The following is an 18,680-nucleotide window of genomic DNA, read 5'->3' as shown; positions in this document are numbered from 1 at the left end:
CGAGTTTGGAGCGATTATCGAGTCTCACAAGATGACTTTAAAATGTCAGACACTTTCTTTATTGTTCTAACTTAAAACTGTGCGCTACTTTTGTTTGTGTTAAATAAACGTTTTAAAATAAGTTAAAACAACAAAAATGTGATCTAGGTAGGTAGAAGGGTAACTTATCTTGCCTTTGGTAACATTCATTTTCTTATATATTTATTTGTTCACTACTTTTTCGTTTTGTTCTTATTGAATGCGAAATATTCGCCGTGGAATTTCCACGGGTCACGATTATTTCGTTTTATTAATCTTAAGTTTCATAGAATAAAAAGTTCAGACACAACTTTGTGGAGCCATTTTTAATCGATTTCATTTAACTTCTGTTTGACCCCGGCACGTGCAGTGCAGAGAACACGATCCTTTTCTCTCCTTCCCCCACCTTCTCTCTTCTTTAGCTTGGTGACATGCGTGCTTATGTGTGCGTTTGTGTGTGTGTATGCGTGTGTGCGTGCGTGCGTTTCACCAAAATAGGGTGGCCTCTCCTCTCTTTATTTTGGTTTGTATATTTTTCATGTTGCAAAAATGCTCCCGGGAGATCTTTTTAGGATTCTGAAGGTTTGCTCTTTTTTTACACTTTTTAAACGCAAAAAATGTAAACAGGCAGTTTACGATTTGAAAGGCATCGTTAAAATCGTATTTTTCGCTAGTTCTTTCAACTTTATATTTTTACTTCGTCGTCTTCAAGTCCAATGTAAATAAGTTCTTGATGAGCCGTTCCTCTTAAGTAATCCAATTTACCAAATTGACACTTCTAACGATTACTATGATATTGTCCAATTGACTACTGTACACACTTTAACCCTTATCCTCGAGTTGCCTCTGGGGCTTGATAAGTAGTGATTCCTTTATAAAATAAAAAAATATTTCAATACTATGATGGTGAATCTATAGTCAGTCTGTGCTAATTTTCTTTGCGATATTCGTTTTCAGCATACCTGAACAAACTGAGGGTTGGCCCCTTTCATATGCCACCTATTCAAACATGGTCGCCAGGGATTTACATTTCACAATACACGCATTAATAAAACTAGCTCCAAAACTAGTAGTCTGTCTATCTGTCTCTGCTAATTTTCCTTGCGATATTCGTTTTCAGCATACCTGAACAAATTGAGGGTTGGCCCCTTCCATATGCCGCCTGTTTAAACATGGTCGCCAGTGATTTACATTTCAAAATACACACATTAATAAAACTAGCAACAAAACTATTTGTCTCTGCTAATTTTCCTTGCGATATTCGTTTTCAGCATACCTGAACGCTTTTAAAATCAACATTTCGAATGTTAACGTAACACACACACACACACACACACACACACACGTAAACTCATTGATAGTGTCTACCGTCGATAAGCTAGTTGTAAATTAGATTACTCTCTGATGAGTTTTAGTCTAGCCACACTGTGATACAGCGGAACAGTCCGTCTGTTTGGCATAACTCAGTGAAAGTGTCGACTGTCGATTAACTAGTTGTAAATTCTTAAAGGAGAAGCCCCTTTAAGAAGAGACTTGAAGATAATAATTATTGTTATTATTTGTTGCTATTCTTATCGGCCAACCTGGGCCGTGCATTGTAAACAAAAATCCATTTCAAACTGAACTTTTTCAAAACTTAGTTCTTCTTCAAAGTGACAAGAATGCCGACACTCGACCGTATGTAGTGGTCGCTACATCAAAACAGCAAATTAGTGACGACCACTAGACCACCGATTCAAAGAGCTGGAACAAAGGAAGCAGGGAACAGAACACATGCAATAATAATATTTATAGAAAAGACTGAGACAAGTAACATCACGTCTGTGTGTGAGAGGGAGAGAAGTTGCAGAGAAAACTCTATGAGAAGCCAAGACCTGGAAGGGTGGACATTCTAAACATAGCAAATATCACAGCCTGATAGATAAAAGGCCACCAATATGGTCAAACTAATTGTCAAGGACGTATCATCGACTTGTATGAGCAACATCTACTTGAGTTGTGTGTAAGTTAGTTAACGAATTAAAAAACAAATATTAATTCGTGATAAACCTGTTCTTTCGGCAGCCTGTAAGATCTCATACAGACAGAAGGAGTGAAGAGTTGTATCAGCTGTGCGTCGTATTTTGCAGTTGAGATGTTCTTGATTGTAGAATGTAGAGTGTTGGCAGTGTGGCATTGTTGCCTCTTGTTTTTTTTTAAATCACAAATACACATAGGATGAAGACAATTTTTAATAAGGGACATAATCTCGGCTAACACCGTCAAAGGGAGATAATTTTGCTAAAACAACCTATTTGATTTTATTTATTTTTCTAAATTTATACGATCTTTTCCAAATTTAGGATGAGTTCAAAAAAGAAATCCGGTTCCAGCAAAGATTCTTTTTATTTAGCAGATGCCAAACTTATTCCACGGATTCGGCAGGTAAACAACGCCATTTTTTTTTTAAAAGAAAACATTTTTATTTTTTTAAATTTCTAATCGTTTCTCGCGATCACCAACTAAAAATGCGAACACGTGTTCTCTTGCACATGTTTCGACATTATCAATAAGGATGTTTTCTTTTGTGTATGAATTCATTTATAAATGAGAGTTCGTTCTTTTCTAGCATAGTGGCTCTTAAAAACAAAATAAAACCGCGATGCTTTTATTTTGTTTTTTTTTTTGTATATTCACAATGACACTTACTTAAAAAAAAAAAAAAAAAAAAAAACACGGAAAAATCGGGAAACACTATTGGGACGGAATTTCGAAAATCATAATCCGGTACTAGTGCACTTGCTGATTGATCAGCGCTATTTTTTAAAATCGTATTTCCAATTTTAATAAAAGTTTTATGATATGTTTTTTTTTATTCAATTGTAAGGTTAAATTATACAATAGGTACAAAATACCCTCCCCTCCCCATGTTAAGAATGGCTTTTTAAATAATAACGTTAATATTTCAGCACGGATCAATAAGTGCACTAGTACCCATAATCCTGAATTTCACATGAAAAGAATCGTATCTACGTATTCCTCGTATTTTTAAGATGATTATATCCAAAAATTACGAAAATCGATAAGGTAGAAAATTATTTATTAAAGAAAATAAACAATAGACTTTGATGAAAACGATCGTAAGACACAGGAGAGTTCAAAAGGGAGGTAATTTTCCGTTTTGTTTAAACAAGATAGCAGCAATTTTTCTCCTGCTAACACGATTAAAGTTTTTTTTTTAATAATTCAGTAATATTCAGGTAATTTCGACTGTATAATTTGGAAGGTGGTACCATTGTAACTTATTAGAATTGACAAGAAAATCAGTTGAGACCATTGTTTTTTTTTTTAAATCTGAAAACTCACTTTATCGACTACAAAATCTCGTGCCAATTCTGTAGAAGCACCGAAAGTCTATACAGAACGAAGATGTCATATTCCAAAAATCACTTAAACCGATCCATTAGTTTTTTTAAACTAAGAAAATCCAAATTTATGATTTTACTACTAAATTGTTATTGAACATAAGGCTGATAATGCTTATTAAGAGTCGACAGATCAAGTTTTTTTTATGTAATTGTTTTAAGCAAAAACGAGGTAAATATACAGATACGCTACAACAGAACACAGACCACTCTAATTTGTTTTTATATAGGTAATTGAGGTCGCTGACAACGAATCTGATAGTCAAACTTGGGGCAAATTTACCGTTTGCATGGTATTAACCCCTGAACCCACGAACTACTTTCCACTATTTTGTAGCTTCCGTTTACGTTACGAGCGCGGTGTTCTGTTGTAGCGTATCTGGATATTTACCAAAAACAATATTACGTACTTAATTGTCATGGCGAAAAATTTTCGGCGAAAATAGTAATAATCCAAAAATGACGAAAAATCAATGAGTAGAAAGTTATTTATAGTTCTAAGCAATTAAAAAAAAATTGGGTAAAATTGCGTTTTTCGGTGCAAGTCTATAAATGATCCACAAGTAATCTTTTTTACTATAAAAATCTGAAAAAAAATCTTTATAATGTACGTACTTGTCACTGCATGAAGATGTCATATTCCAAAAATCACGTAAATCGATCAAGTATTTTTTTAATTTAAGAAAATCAAATATTATGCAACATTTTATCGAAGAAAAACTTCACTCCATCTTGTTTTTGAATGATACACTGCTAGCGACACCTATTGGGAATGTTTGGAATATAAGATCAGCAAGGGGCAGACAATCGACTTTTCACACTATAGAAAAAAAAACTTGGAAAATTAAGACATTTATAAGTTTTTGAGGATGTTGAAAATGAAAATAACGTTTAAAATTCCAGCAAACGAGTAGTTTCCAAGATATGAAGAAATGTTAGTTTAAAGAAAGTGAGGGATCACTTTTCTATAATAATTTAACGTATAATGATCACTCACTTTATGGCCACCACTAGTAAATGTAAAGCCCTGAATATGATAATGATTTCTGTTTCTTTTGTTTCGACAGTATTTGTCTAGTCATGGAAGAAGCAAAAGTTTTAGTGTTGGCACGATGGCCAGAGATCTGCAGTCGTCATATGGGTAAGCGAAAATCAAACTTGAATTTTTTTAAATTTTTTTACCATACCAGCGTATTAGATTCATCCTTTTTTTTATTTTTTTACATAGGAGTCACCACTTATCAAGGTCCAGAGGCCACTCGAGGATAAGGGTTAAAGAGTGCACATTATCAGAATCATAGTAATCGTCAGTAGTGGAGATTTGTTAAATTTGTTAACTTAAGTGGAACGGCTCATCAAGAACTTGTTTGCATTAGACTTGAAGATGGCCATAAATGATGACTCCCAAGTTAAAAAAAAAAACAAAAACAAAGGAGGGGTGGGGGTGAATCTGTTACGCTGGTATGGTCATGTGGAATGTGTTCCAAGACCTTGAATCTTTACTTAGTGTTTTTCCTTTTTGAAAACTACCTCCGCAATTTCCGGGACTATACTCTTGTGGGAACAAGATGTTTTTTTTGATTGGAATTGTTTCATTGTACCATTGATTGGTTTGGCGTCTCAAATTATCTCTTGCAAAAAAAAAAAAATGCTTATTTTTGCTTGGTTGATTATCTCCCTTATGTAAAATTGTTCATGAACTCCTTTAGCGCCTCCTTTTAGGTGACGAGCTGCATGCCTAATCATTGAAGACGTCGCTTTAACATGACAGAAATTTAAGATTGAGATGTTGGCAAAGAATGCGTTTAGTCCTCTCCAATTGCAAAAACTTAGACACCAGGGTCGGAAAATGGGATTGAGAAGTCAGTGATCCCGAAGAGGGGCACTCTGATCTGCAAAAAGAGTCTGGACAGCCCTGTCGGGATTCTCCGGTAAGAGCGCCTCGGTGATTAGCAATAAACCAGCCGTTTCTCAAAGAGAGAAGGCAAAGCTTGGAAGGGTGGACCTCTTAGAACTGCACAGAACTAAACTTCTACTGCAAAATCGTATCCGGAACCGTATCATTACAGGAATGGTCTAATCTCTGTTGGTTTTGGGGGCCCAGCATAAATCAGTTTAATATGGAGGCAATTCAGACCCTCTCTCAAAAAGGAGGGGCAGGGAGGCACTCTGGAGTAGGTAACTACTGGGAAGACGGCCGAACAAAGACGTACTCTATTTTCATCGAAGCCTGACGTCATGTGTCAGTAAAAATAGGTAAGATAGAAGGGGTCCATTTAATCATGGCCGTATATCTGAAATTGAAAATTGTGAACCTGTGTTGTTGTCGTTATTATTGGCTCACAAGGAGCCTTCACATAGTTTCTCCTTGAAAACAGCCTGCGCTGTTCCCTGAAAGCTGAGTGACAACATGTCAGCACTCTCCATCTCTTTTGATAAGATTTGCAAATAAATTTGCATTATCCCAACAGCTGCTTACCATCGATTTCTCGTTGGCAGCGGCTATTGGTCTTCACTGGAATTTGAGTAGCTTTAAGCCTCCTCAAGGTTCCAATCAACAGAAACCAGATCATTACAGGAATGGTATGATCTCTGTTAATTCTGGGGGCACAGGATAAACATCCCTAGCCGAGGTAAGGTGGAACATGGTCAGCAAGATGCGACAGAGATATTCTTGTTAAAGATTTCCAGCTTCTGCCGATCAGCCTCATTGACCCTCATGCGTCTTTCAAACTTTTCTATTCAAAGTCAATCTTTGCTATTCGCACAGATCACCCGCTAGTCGTTGTTAAAACCTTAGTTTCCGCTAAATCAGCCACGGTCATTGTCTCGCTACCATAGACGAAAATCAGCCAGATGACAGGTAATTTGTCGTTATGATTTTTCCGACGTTTATTGTTTTGATTCTAATATTTGTGGCCAAGCGAAATCGTAAAATGCAAAGTACCTAATTTATTTTTATTTATACATTTAATTTTTTTCAGAGATTATAACAGGAAAAAAAGGACTGCATTCTTGAAAAGTGTCGAAAGAGGTTAGTGGTACATTTCCATTTTCTTTTTCTATCAGGATACGAATTGCATTTTTTGTAAATCATTAAATTTTTTTTATTTTCATCAGGATACGAATTGCACGCACTTTTTGTAATTTGAGGTGTGTGTTGAGCAAAAAAAAAAAATAAAAAGTGGTGGTAGGTAGGCAGGCTTGAACCCGTGACGCGAAGGCGAAAAAGAAAGTCGAGGTGTGTGTAAGGGTGTTAATTGAGCCAAAAAAAAAAAATTGATATCAACCTAGAAATTTCTACGATTCAGCGCGGTACCTAAAGCACCTAACCTTCCGGTGATCTGGCAAGAACCGATGTGTCAACGTGATCTGTACACACGTGTATTTTTGTGAGAATATACTTTATTTCCTTATAATATATACTAATCCTTATTTAAGAAGCTCAGTGTAATTCCAAAAGGACATAATGTAAACATGTTATAAGGTATTTACAGCTTCTTTTCCAATTTTCGGATTTTTTTTCATGGATGAATTGTTGCTATTTCTTCTGATGAGTTAAGGGCAAAATAGATTCACTGATTGATATAATAATTAAGTGATTGATTTTGTGTTACGAAACACATACTCTCAAGAATTGCATAAGTCAACTTTTTCTTTTTTTTTTTTTTTTTTTTTTACAAGGTGGTCACCACTTATCAAGGCCCGGAAGCCACTCAGAGATAAGGGTTATTGCATGTACAGTACGTTAGTGTTGGAGATCTGATAAAGTGTCTTACTTAAGGGGGCAGTTCATCAGGAATTTGTTAACATTGGACTTGTAGACATCCAGGTTGTAGTCAGGTGGGAAACAGGCAACCGGAACAGAGTTCCACAGGTGTGCACTTCTAAGAAAGAAGCCTTGTTTATGGAATCTACGTTTTGATTTTGGCACAGATAAAGAGTGGGGCAAATTTTTGACAGTGGTTTCAGCTAGACGGGTGAGGGAGGGGGACCAAAGATTGGAGCTCAGACAAGCACCTGCCATGGTAGTAACGATAACACAAAGACAGGCTCGCAAGAAAGAGAAAAGGGCATCACCCAGTAGGCCACGGAGCCTATTTTGTACTCTGTCAAGGCAGGATAGGCTGTTTTTAGCAGCTCGTGCCCATGAAACTTTTGCTGTCCTGTTTATTATTTAATCGTTTACTTTACTAATCGTTTTCTTGTTACGAGTACTTTTACGGGTCTGTGTGTTTATCACCGTTCTTCCATATACGGGCGTGGGTGTGTCTGCATGCTCTTGCGTGCAGTTCACTGTTATATGTGTGTGTGTGTGTGTGTGTGTGTCAACATTTTTTAGCTTTTCTATTTATCTACCACTTACCTAACTTTATGAATATAGAATTATCTACTTTTTTAAATTTGTTTTGAATTCTATTGCGTAGCCTACGAAATCATTTGTAAGGATGAACCATCTTCGGAAGAGGCGGATGATTTTACGAGTCAGTTGGAAAAGAAGCACATTGCTAGTAAGAAGAGTGGTTTCCGGTAAGTATTACTGGTTATTGATTGATTATTACTGATTATTGATTATTTTAATAAAATAACTCTTTAACACTAGCGGGACCTGTAGAAATTCCACAGGGGACTGCTTCATATCTAATATATTGATGTTGGCATTCTGTAGATGTTCAGCGTGAATGGAGACGCCCTGATATTATTGTAGCTCTTTTGTTAAAACTGCAAAAGTGTTTATACATCGGGATTAGTGGCGCCAACTAGTTAAAAGTACTCTTTTGGCAAGCATGCATATAAAGAGCACTTTTTTTTTTAGTCGGTGCAATTACCCCTGGATTTGGTGCAATTACTCCGAAGTACGGTATGTAAATAACAAAGCGCTGTTTGCAATTTGTTTACATTGGACTTGCAATTTGTCATTTTGCAGAGGGAGGCAACTCTCGTTTACTAAGAGATTCGTTTACGTTTTCATTAAATTTTTGAGCGAGCAGCTATGGAACGTCGCAGACTGAGACACCAACGAGCGGCGACCACTCATCATCCAAACTCAAATCCTGTCTTCCCGTGCTCTATCTGTGTAAAGCAGTGTAGACGACGCATCGGGCTTCACAGTCATCAACGGAGACATAGAGTCAATTTTTAAAAAAAAATGGAGACATCGTCATCCACATGGATGGTTGGTTGTTTTTGTTTTACGGCATATCAACGTTTTTCAGGTTATTTAATGCCGAATCTAGTTATTTTGAGGAACGATTATTTAATGGAGTATATTTGTTTTTTAAGTCGGATTCTATTTAACTCATAGTTAGGACCCTAACAGGGTCAGAGTGGACCTGGGAGCAATGGCAATTAAAGGGTGGTTCCACACTCCCCAAGGCCCGCAAGGTGGCGGCCTCACCATCAGATATAGTTTTAGGTCATATCCAGGACCCCAGATGGATGGACTATCATAACTAACTAGCTAGCTTGTCCAATCAAATAACGACACTTTGTTACTGCAATACGATCAGGGGAAAAAAAACGTTATCTAAATATCTATCCAGTTATGTGTGAACTTGAAATTCTGATCTGATGTTTGGTTTTCCGTCTTCCTTCTCCAGATACAGTGAGGATTGCATCGATGCCGAAAGCGACACAACGGAGAAAAGCTTTTCCTCTGACAACGCTGATTACGTCATGTACAAGGTATTCACATTTTAACATCGACATTTCTTTTTGCGTTAACATTTCTTTATTGACTACGTGTATGTCTATGCAGTAGAACCTCGGGATACGGTGGCCCTAGGATACGTTGTTTTTTAGTTTACGATGTGGAATACAATGTTTTTCAAGCCCCTAGTTACGGTATTTGCCCCGCCTTACAGTGTTATTTATAATGTTATTTGATTATATACATGTGTATTATATATTGTACTGTATTTTGTGTTGTAATTTTTGATATGTACTTTTTTTTAGCCTCCACCATACGGCGATTTCACCTTACGATTCCAACCCGCGAACAGATTAATGCCATATTCTGGGGTTCTACTATATATATATACATATATATATATATATATATATATATAACTTCTGATAAATATATTATTTTCACTTTGACTTTCCATGTCTCACTGACTTTAGCAAATAGGGTGCATACCTTTATAACTATTTGCTAATATTTTCACTCCTCTGATGAGATGGTAGACATCGAAACCCTATAGGTTAAGGAGATAAACTTTCTAAAACATTCTTTGTCTTGCTTAGAATAATAAAAATTCTTTGATATGAAACTCAACCACTTCATTTCATTTCAATGAGAGTTTTTTGAAATTCATTGAATTACAATTTAATATATATATATATATATATATATACACACACACACAGACATACATACATACATGTAGCCAGCATTGTATAATTGAAGAAACATATTTTCACATATATATATTACTAGCAAAAGTACCCGTCGTTGACTGGGTTCAAAAACAGCCTACAGAAAATGGACTCTGATTTATGAAAGTATGATAGGTTATCAAAAGGAAGGGTTGTAATGAGATAGCTTCGAATTTGGGGGTATCAAAACCAAAGCAAAATATGATGAAAGTAAACATAAAATAGATAAACCCCATAATTTGTTATACCATACCTGTTCACACTGAAACACTTATCACAATATTCTGTGGATCTATATTAAAAAACCTTGTTAAACTTTGTGACATATTTCCATTCTATGGAGGTCAAGCGCAAACGAACACCCCATAATTTTATTATACCATATTTCTTCAAACTGAAACATAATTATCAAAGTATACTTACGCAGATAGATATGAAAAGTCTTTATTAAAGTTTGTGCCTATTTCCATTCTATGGAGGCGAGGCGCGAACGCAGACCCTACAATTTTATTATACCATCCCTATTTAAGTTAAAACATACTTATCAAAGTATTATTATGTACATCTATATCAAAAACACTTGTAAACGTTTTTTTTTTACTTTTTAAATTTTTTATTTCCATACTTTGTGGACCAGGCGCGTATGCAGACCCCACAATTTTAATGAATCATCATTATGCCAGATCAAACATACCCATTCCTGTGTCTCGATACATCATTATATGTGATCAGTTTTCTATAATAGTCAACCATATAGGAGCCTATTCGTGACCAGACACAACACAGACGTTCAGGTTTATATTATATTATATATATATATGGAAATTTCTCCTTTTATATATACCAATCCTTTAATTTATGAAGCTCAATGTAATTACAGAGCATATAACAAATAAATGACAAAAGTCTATATTCCAAATTTTAAGATGTTCACCATCTTACCATTTATTAATGCTTTATTCTGGAGTTCTACTCTCTATATATATACGTATATGTATGTCTGTGAATATATATATATATATATATATATAAATTATTTACTATAATAATTTTTTCCTGAGTTTTTATTTTTAATTTAAAATTTTTTTTTTATTTCTCATTTGCTATTCCTAACGTTTTCGTATTTTCCGCAGGACACAAACGCAATGAACAACTTCATGACCTCCATCTACCAGAATAACAAAAAGACGGAAAAATCCAGCAACGTCATGGAAGTACCAAATGAAACAAACGTTTCAAAACCGACATTACCAACCTCCACGCCTTGCAAGCGGGTTTCGTCTCCGGCCCCATCTCCGACCCTGTCGGTCCCTTCTGCTCTCACTGGCATGTCTAGTTCCTCGAAGACACCATCCCATCCACCCAGCCCTCATCACAAACCGTCTCTCACCCCTTTGTCCACACCAGTCGCCTCTTCCACTCCTTACATAATGAACCACTCTCCCATACATATGGCTTCTAACAACAAAAAATCCAATACTAATCGTTCTTATTTGGCAGATGATGTAAATTTGACCAAAAACAAAATGGTGGATGGAAATCGACTGAAAGCTTACGATTCCAAAAGGTTCTCAGCTCATGATGTAACCCCAACTCAACCGAATGAGAGGAGAAAGAATGCGACATCAGACGTTGTCTCTGCCGTGAAGGCGTCCAAGGTTGGTATAATGTTCGGATTTCTATTACTTTGATCTTATAGTTTCGTATACATTCATGTCATGATTGTTGAGTTCCTTTGACCTCATCCCCCTACCGTCGATATCTCACTAATCGTAATTTTGCACGTGTCGCTTTCATGCAAATTATTATGATTGATAAGTATTGAAAATATTTGAGGATTTTGCTTCTGTTTCTGAATTTTTGAGATGAGGATTTGTTTTTTATATTATTTGGATTCTTTGGACTGCTGTTCTCATCTTGAATGTTATGGTTTATATAATCTCTAACCTTCACGTATGTCTTGTCGGATTCTGTAATCTTTTTGTCGAACCCTGGGAATCTTTCTATCGAACTTTGGGAATCTTTCTGTCAAACTCTGGGAATCTTTTTGTCAAACTCTGGGAATCTATCTGTTTAACACTACATTCAGATTCAAGTTTCTTAACAACAGCATCAGTGACAGTTGTTGCTGGTATGTATCGGACGACTTTTAGAAATTAACTTTGAAAATAACCTATCTCTGGCCAGGTCTTAATTTATCCATCTTTCTTAATTGATCCGTTTGCACTTAATGATCACAACTTGGATTTTTTAAAAATTTTACACAAACATTAGTCATGGTAAAAGTAAATTTTTCACTTGTGAAAGGGGGACCCCACATGCTCAGCTTGTTAATTCTTATCCTTCAGGTTAGAGACAAGTGGTGAATTCCAATTAAAAACAAAGCCACTAATACTGCTTATTTATTTTTTTAGGATGCAGATATTCCATCATCAAAAAGACCGAGATTGTCAGAACGTTCACGGCAAGAACAACCAGATAAAAATACACAAAGCAAAGGTAGGTTTTAAGATTAACTCTTAATAAAACTCTTTAGAGTAACTTTCAATTTGCATCTTAAAACGGTACACTTATATCCAGTCTATTGCTAAGGTCGTTGAACAAATGATTGGATCATTTTATCGCTCCAGAAAGCACCCAACTCCAGATACAAGCCTATATCTAAAATTTCAAGTGTGTAGACCCCAAATTGTCGAAGGAGTTTGGTAGGGTTGTCAACAGTCAAATTGTTGAACTTTGACCCCCTTAACAGCTTAATTTCTGGCCCAAAACCAATCACATAGATTTTCCCAAATCTCAGTACCCTGTATATCAAATTTCGAGTCTGTAGACTAAAAATTGACAGAGTTATTGCGTAGGGAAATGTACACAGACACGTTCACTTTTATAGATATATAGATTTGGCTTGTGTAAATTACATGATAAAATATTTGCTCTACTAATAAGAATTTTAGTATTGAACACTATCGGAAATATCTCTACTTTATTATTGAGTTTTAATTTATGTTATTTTTGTCTTTTTTTAGAGTTTGGATTTCAGATTTCAAGTACAACTTTTGCTGATGTTGGAGGTAATGAACAGTGTTTATTGGTACGTAATTATTTTACTTATTTCCATCTTTCTAGCTGCTTATATATATATCTGACTTTTTCTCCTTTGATCTTGAGCAAATGGTACAATGGGGAAAGCGGTGGCTGGTTACTTTTAATACATCTAAAACCAAACTTCTATCTTTACATCATCAACACTCTGATCCCTATCTGGCATCAATTGAAATGAATGGCTCTCGTCTTGGGGAGGCTCCATGTTTTAACAAACTTCTAGGCTTGACCTTTACTCCTGATCTGAAATGGAACACATGCATCAAATCCATTGCCAAGGCCACTGGAAAAATGGTAGGATCCTTCTACCGCTCTAGTAGATATCTCACTCCTGATGCAATTCTCTACCTATATAAAAGCCAGGTACGGCCAACGATGGAGTATTATTGCAACATCTTTTTTTTTTTTTTTTTTTTTTTTTTTTTATTCAATTTTCACTCCAAACAAGGCACAGTGCCACTTTGAAGCAGGGGGCTACTATTAGGGACTTAATTAGCTGGGTCATTATGAAGGGAGAAGAGTAGAAAGATGTTTGTTAACATTACACTTGAACTTCTGCATATCATTGCAGTTGGAAAAGCAGAATCCCGGAAGGGAGTTCCAAAGACCAGCAGTTCTGGGGAAGAAACTATTGGAGTAAAAGGCTTTCTTGCACCTAGGGATCTCTACTGTAAAGGGATGAGACCTAGTAGCTTGTCGGGTTTGTCGGGGGTAGTTACGTCGGGGAGGTACAAGTGTTTGCAGTTCGTCAGAGCATTCACCATTAAAGTATTTGTAGAACAGGCAGAGGGATGCCACAGTTTGTCGATGGGACAGAGGCTGAAGCCTAGATGACAGTTTAGGACCTATCAGGTTGGCGACTCTCTTTTGAACCCTGTCCAGGAGCGAGAGACAAGCAGCAGATGCACCAGCCCAGATGTGACAACAGTACTCCATACATGGGCGAATGGTTGCCTTATAGAGGTATAGGATACTGTCAGGCATAAGTAGTTTTCTAGCACGGTAGAGGGAGCCAACCTTCCTTGCAGCAGCCTTGGCAATGCTCTCAATGTATCTATTCCAGTTCATATTCCCTGTAAACGTTAGGCCGAGGAGTTTAAAAGAAGTACTTTCAGGCAATGTGTTCTTGGCCATTGCTATTGGTGGTAGAGAAGGTTTCTTGTAGTTATTGAAGGAAACAAGCTTAGTCTTAGCAGCATTGAATGTGACCGACCATTTTTGTCCCCATTCCACTACGGATTGGAGGTCATCCTCTAGTGTTTCTGCCATTTCCTTGGATATGTGTTCATTTGTTATAGAGAGTGGTGTCATCGGCAAATATACCCATCTCCAAAACAATTTTATCAGGGAGGTCATTTATGAATATCAGGAATAATAGAGGTCCAAGGATAGACTCCTGAGGTACTCCCGCATTTATGTCATATTGTTTGGATGTACGACCGTCGAGGACAACTTTGATTTTTCTATTACTTAAGGATTTAATTACTTTATGAATTCTTCCAGTGATTCCATATGATCTAATTTTCCTTAGGAGACCATCGTGCCATACCCTGTCAAAAGCCTTAGATATATCGAGGGCTACCGCTCTACCCTCCCCTGTTTTATCCAATGAACGGTATATACGTTCAGAAACTACAGTTAAGATATCTGCTGTTGAACGGGCTTGCCTGAATCCATATTGTTTGTCAGTCAGGAGTTTAGCAGCTGTTAGGTGCTGGACTAGGGCTTGATTAACTAAGGACTCAAATATTTTGGCGAAAAGCGGGAGGAGGCTAATGGGGCGATAATTTAGTGGGTCAGTTCTTTCACCAGAATTCTTGAAGACTGGTACTACAGAGGCAGTTTTCCAGCAGTCGGGAAAACAAGATTCGTTAAGGCATTTATTGTAAAGTTTGGAGAGAACTGGAGCAACCACGGCAGAGCATTTTTTTAATAGCACAGCCGGGATGAGATCTGGTCCACATGCTTTTGAGGTGTCTAGGTTTTTTATAATAGCATGTACCTGAGAAGGGGTGATTTTCAAATCGTCTAGTGTGGCGTCTGTTCGCAGAGGAAAATCAGGGAGTGAGTGGTGTACCGAGTTCAGTGTGGAGTTTGAGGCAAACCGACTGGCAAGCAGATTAGCCTTGTCAGTTGCCGTGCAAGCAACCTCATGATTGTTTGTTAATGGGGGAATAGTTGACTGCCCATTATTAACTACGCTTAACGATGCGCTTTCTGGTGGTTTCAGAGTAATCTGTCTTAGCTGTCTCTATCATTCTCTTACAATTATTTCTAGCTTCTATAAACTTCTGTTTGTTTGAGCTGGACTTATGTCAGTTGAATCTGCGGAACGCATGCTGCCTTTGACATATGGCAGCTGCACAAGCAGAAGTAAACCATTGGGGAGAGTGGGGCTTGCTATAGAATTTCCGTGCGGGAACATGTGTTTCAATAGCAGTTTTGAACCATTCAGTGGTCTCATTTGCACACTGTTTCGCTGGAAGAGTAAAGATATTTTGCCATGGGGCATCTCTGATGAGCTCCCTGATGGCTTCCCAATCAGCCTTTTTGTAATACCTCGTTGTTTTGAGTAGTGGGTCTTCAGTTTTAGGGCGAGAATTTAGGCTGATTTTTACCATTATCACAGCGTGATCAGCATTTCTGAGTGGGCTGTGGGCATTTGTTATACAGTCATTGGGAACCGTTGTCAGAAAGAGATCTAGAAGTGAGGCATGTTGATCGTGCTGGCCTGGGAAACGTGTTGGAAATGTAACCAACTGAGATAGGGAATGGGATAAAGAGAAGCTATGTGTTGCGCTACCAGCTACATCTGTGTGATTAGAGAATCCTAGCCAGTTACTGTGGTGGACATTGAAGTCACCAAATACATGTATTTGTGCGCTAGTATCGAGGGAGAGTGCTATATCTATGCTGTCTGAGACTTTGTTTATTAGGGTACAGTCTTGGTTTGAGGGAGAGCGGTAGAGAAAATACAAGTAGCTAATATTGTGTTGCATATTTAGTCTGAAGCACATAAAGGCCTGGTCCTCTGATTCTAGTTTTATTTCTCTAGTCAGGGGGAGGGTGTTACGAATATAGACTCCAAGTCCATGCATATGTCTGTCCGAATCCTTACGGTAGAGTGGGAGATAACTAGGCATGTTAAAGTGGTTAGAGGGAATGGAGGAGTGAAGGTTAGTTTCACTTAATGCTAAGATATCCGGGGTGTTTACAAGGAGAAATGACTCAACATCATCTAAGTTAGTTCTAAGCCCGCGGATATTAGTAAATGCAAGCCTCAAGGGAGGAGGCAGGAGATGCTAGAAAGACCTTATTATGCCTTGACAGAGTTTAAAACAGACTTCGTAATCTAGTGGTGGATGCCCTTTTCTCTTTTAAACGTTTTATTTGTAACACAACTTGTTCCCAGGTAACATCGGACCTGTACAACTAAATATAATAAGATATTTTTTTTTTTTTTTTGTTATTTTCATCTTTCTAGGATATATGCAAAATTCTGGTCCACATGAAACATCCAGAGATCCATCGTCAGCTGGGTGTCACTCCTCCACGAGGTCTTTTACTCCATGGACCTCCAGGCTGCGGAAAGACGTTACTGGCTAATGCCATTGCAGGGGTAAAAAAAAAAAATCACAATCTTTGTTTTTTAAATTTTTTTAACAGGCAGGAACATTTCCAGCGATCACCACTTTGAAACATCTCTGCCTTATTAAAAACGCGTAGGAACACGACGTTGTGAATGTGACCACACGCATGCATAAAAGCAAAGGAACTATGTTTACACTCCGTCGCGCTCGAATACGGTGATCAGTCCCGAAGAAGCAGGCAGGCACTATAAAGACATTTACCTGCCAATACCAGACCACTTTCTCTCCAAATTTTCAAGTGCAACACGTCATCATGAGACATTAATACACCCAGCATGGTTTTATGTGGGTCGCAAATTTGGAGTCGGCTTTCAGCTGTCATGTTTGCTGAATCTTCTAGATAGTTTTTATTTTTCGATAATTGTTGAGCATTTGTGCATTTTAGATCTGGAGGACACTTTTTTTCTTGACTGGATAGAGGTCCTAATAGCGAGTTACTATCCAGTCATGGCTGATGGAACAAGAACATGCTACCCCTATGAAGTAAATAAAGGGTTCCACTTGAAATTATGTCCAAATTCCTGAGTTCGCCAGAAACATTCCCGAGTTTGACAAGATACACCTAAAGAAGGTCGGAGGTTACATCGACTGAAACGTGAAAATCACACTCAAGATGAATCTAAATAATACGAGCTGATTTTATGTTCTCTCCTTCTGCAAACCAGGTGCTTTGCCTGGGTTGATCTGGTCAATATAAGATCTTTTTCTTTTCTTGTCGACAAATCATCCAATTCCATGATCTTTTTGTGGCCATCAATGACAGATTCATCTACTTCTGAAGAATTGATCTATGAAATGTTTATGCCATTGTTTCATAATATCTAACCAGTACTCCTGATCAGTGCTGAAGAATCCTTTGATTTACGACAACAGAAGCAGAGAGGACGGACCAAACACCGACCTTTTTTTTTTTTTTTTTTTTTTTTTTTACACAGTGATCACCACTTATAAAGGCCCGGAAGCCACTCAGGGATAAGGGTTATTGCAAGTACATTACGTTAGTGAGGAGATTTGCTGAAATGTTTACTTAAGGGGGCGGTTCATTAGGAATTTGTTAACATTGGACTTGAAGACATCCAAGTTGTAGTCCGGAGGGAAGCAGGCAGACGGAACAGAGTTCCACAGGCGTGCAGTTCTAAGAAAGAAGCTTTGTTCATGGAATCTGCGTTTTGATTTAGGCACAGATATAGAGTGGGGGAAATCTATAAGGTGGCCAGAAAGTGGGTGCTCATTTTAAGTTAAATTTACATGGAAACTGATCAACTACTTTTCGAAAAACTAATTTCTTCATATCATGAAAATCATTTTTTTGCGACGGAAACGGTTTTAAGATTCGGTTTTAGCACACCTAAATCTACAAAAAAATTATTTTCTTATATATGGACGTGAGACGGGCCTTAATTTAAAATAATACCAGCGTGTATTCAATTGAAATTTCTAAGTCCAAACAAGAGGGGACGTAGGTATAGGTAGATGAGAATCCTATAGACCAAGTCAAGTCAACGTGTATTCAATTGAAAATTTCTAAGTCCAAACAAGAGGGGACGTTGGTATAGGTAGATGAGAATCCTACAGACCAAGTCATCTCAACGTGTATTCAATTGAAAATTTCTAAGTCCAAACAAGAGGGGACGTAGGTTTAGGTAAATGAGAATCCTATAGACCAAGTCAAGTCAACGTGTATTCAATTGAAAATTTCTAAGTCCAAACAAGAGGGGACGTAGGTTTAGGTAAATGAGAATCCTATAGACCAAGTCAAGTCAACGTGTATTCAATTGAAAATTTCTAAGTCCAAACAAGAGGGGATGTTGGTATAGGTAAATGAGAATCCTATAGACCAAGTCAAGTCAACGTGTATTCAATTGAAAATTTCTAAGTCCAAACAAGAGGGGACGTTGGTATAGGTAAATGAGAATCCTATAGACCAAGGCAAGTCAACGTGCATTCAATTGAAAATTTCTAAGTCCAAACAAGAGGGGACGTTGGTATAGGTAAATGAGAATCCTATAGACCAAGGCAAGTCAACGTGTATTCAATTGAAAATTTCTAAGTCCAAACAAGAGGGGACGTTGGTATAGGTAAATGAGAATCCTATAGACCAAGGCAAGTCAACGTGCATTCAATTGAA

At 37.3% G+C, this 18,680-nt stretch overlaps 1 protein-coding gene across 1 annotated transcript in view; it reads left to right on the top strand.

Moving 5' to 3' along the window:
* LOC145270058 (nuclear valosin-containing protein-like) overlaps positions 1 to 17,059 on the top strand; it is a 36,785-nt gene extending 19,726 nt beyond the window's left edge. The window contains exons 2-10 of the mRNA XM_080125660.1: positions 2,361 to 2,442; positions 4,490 to 4,563; positions 6,407 to 6,456; positions 7,850 to 7,952; positions 9,023 to 9,107; positions 10,934 to 11,458; positions 12,215 to 12,299; positions 12,827 to 12,891; positions 16,387 to 17,059. Coding sequence (XP_079981786.1) covers positions 2,362 to 2,442; positions 4,490 to 4,563; positions 6,407 to 6,456; positions 7,850 to 7,952; positions 9,023 to 9,107; positions 10,934 to 11,458; positions 12,215 to 12,299; positions 12,827 to 12,891; positions 16,387 to 16,599 — 1,281 coding nt within the window. The 5' untranslated portion in view covers position 2,361 and the 3' untranslated portion in view covers positions 16,600 to 17,059. The remainder of the gene's footprint in view (positions 1 to 2,360; positions 2,443 to 4,489; positions 4,564 to 6,406; positions 6,457 to 7,849; positions 7,953 to 9,022; positions 9,108 to 10,933; positions 11,459 to 12,214; positions 12,300 to 12,826; positions 12,892 to 16,386) is intronic.
* The last annotated feature ends 1,621 nt before the right edge of the window (positions 17,060 to 18,680 follow it).

Source organism: Euprymna scolopes, chromosome 46 (assembly GCF_053919585.1).
Source record: "Euprymna scolopes isolate OS-2025 chromosome 46, ASM5391958v1, whole genome shotgun sequence".
NCBI lineage: Eukaryota > Metazoa > Mollusca > Cephalopoda > Sepiida > Sepiolidae > Euprymna > Euprymna scolopes.
The sequence above is the reverse complement of the archived record's forward strand: the minus strand, read 5'-3'. Positions and strand labels throughout refer to the sequence as shown.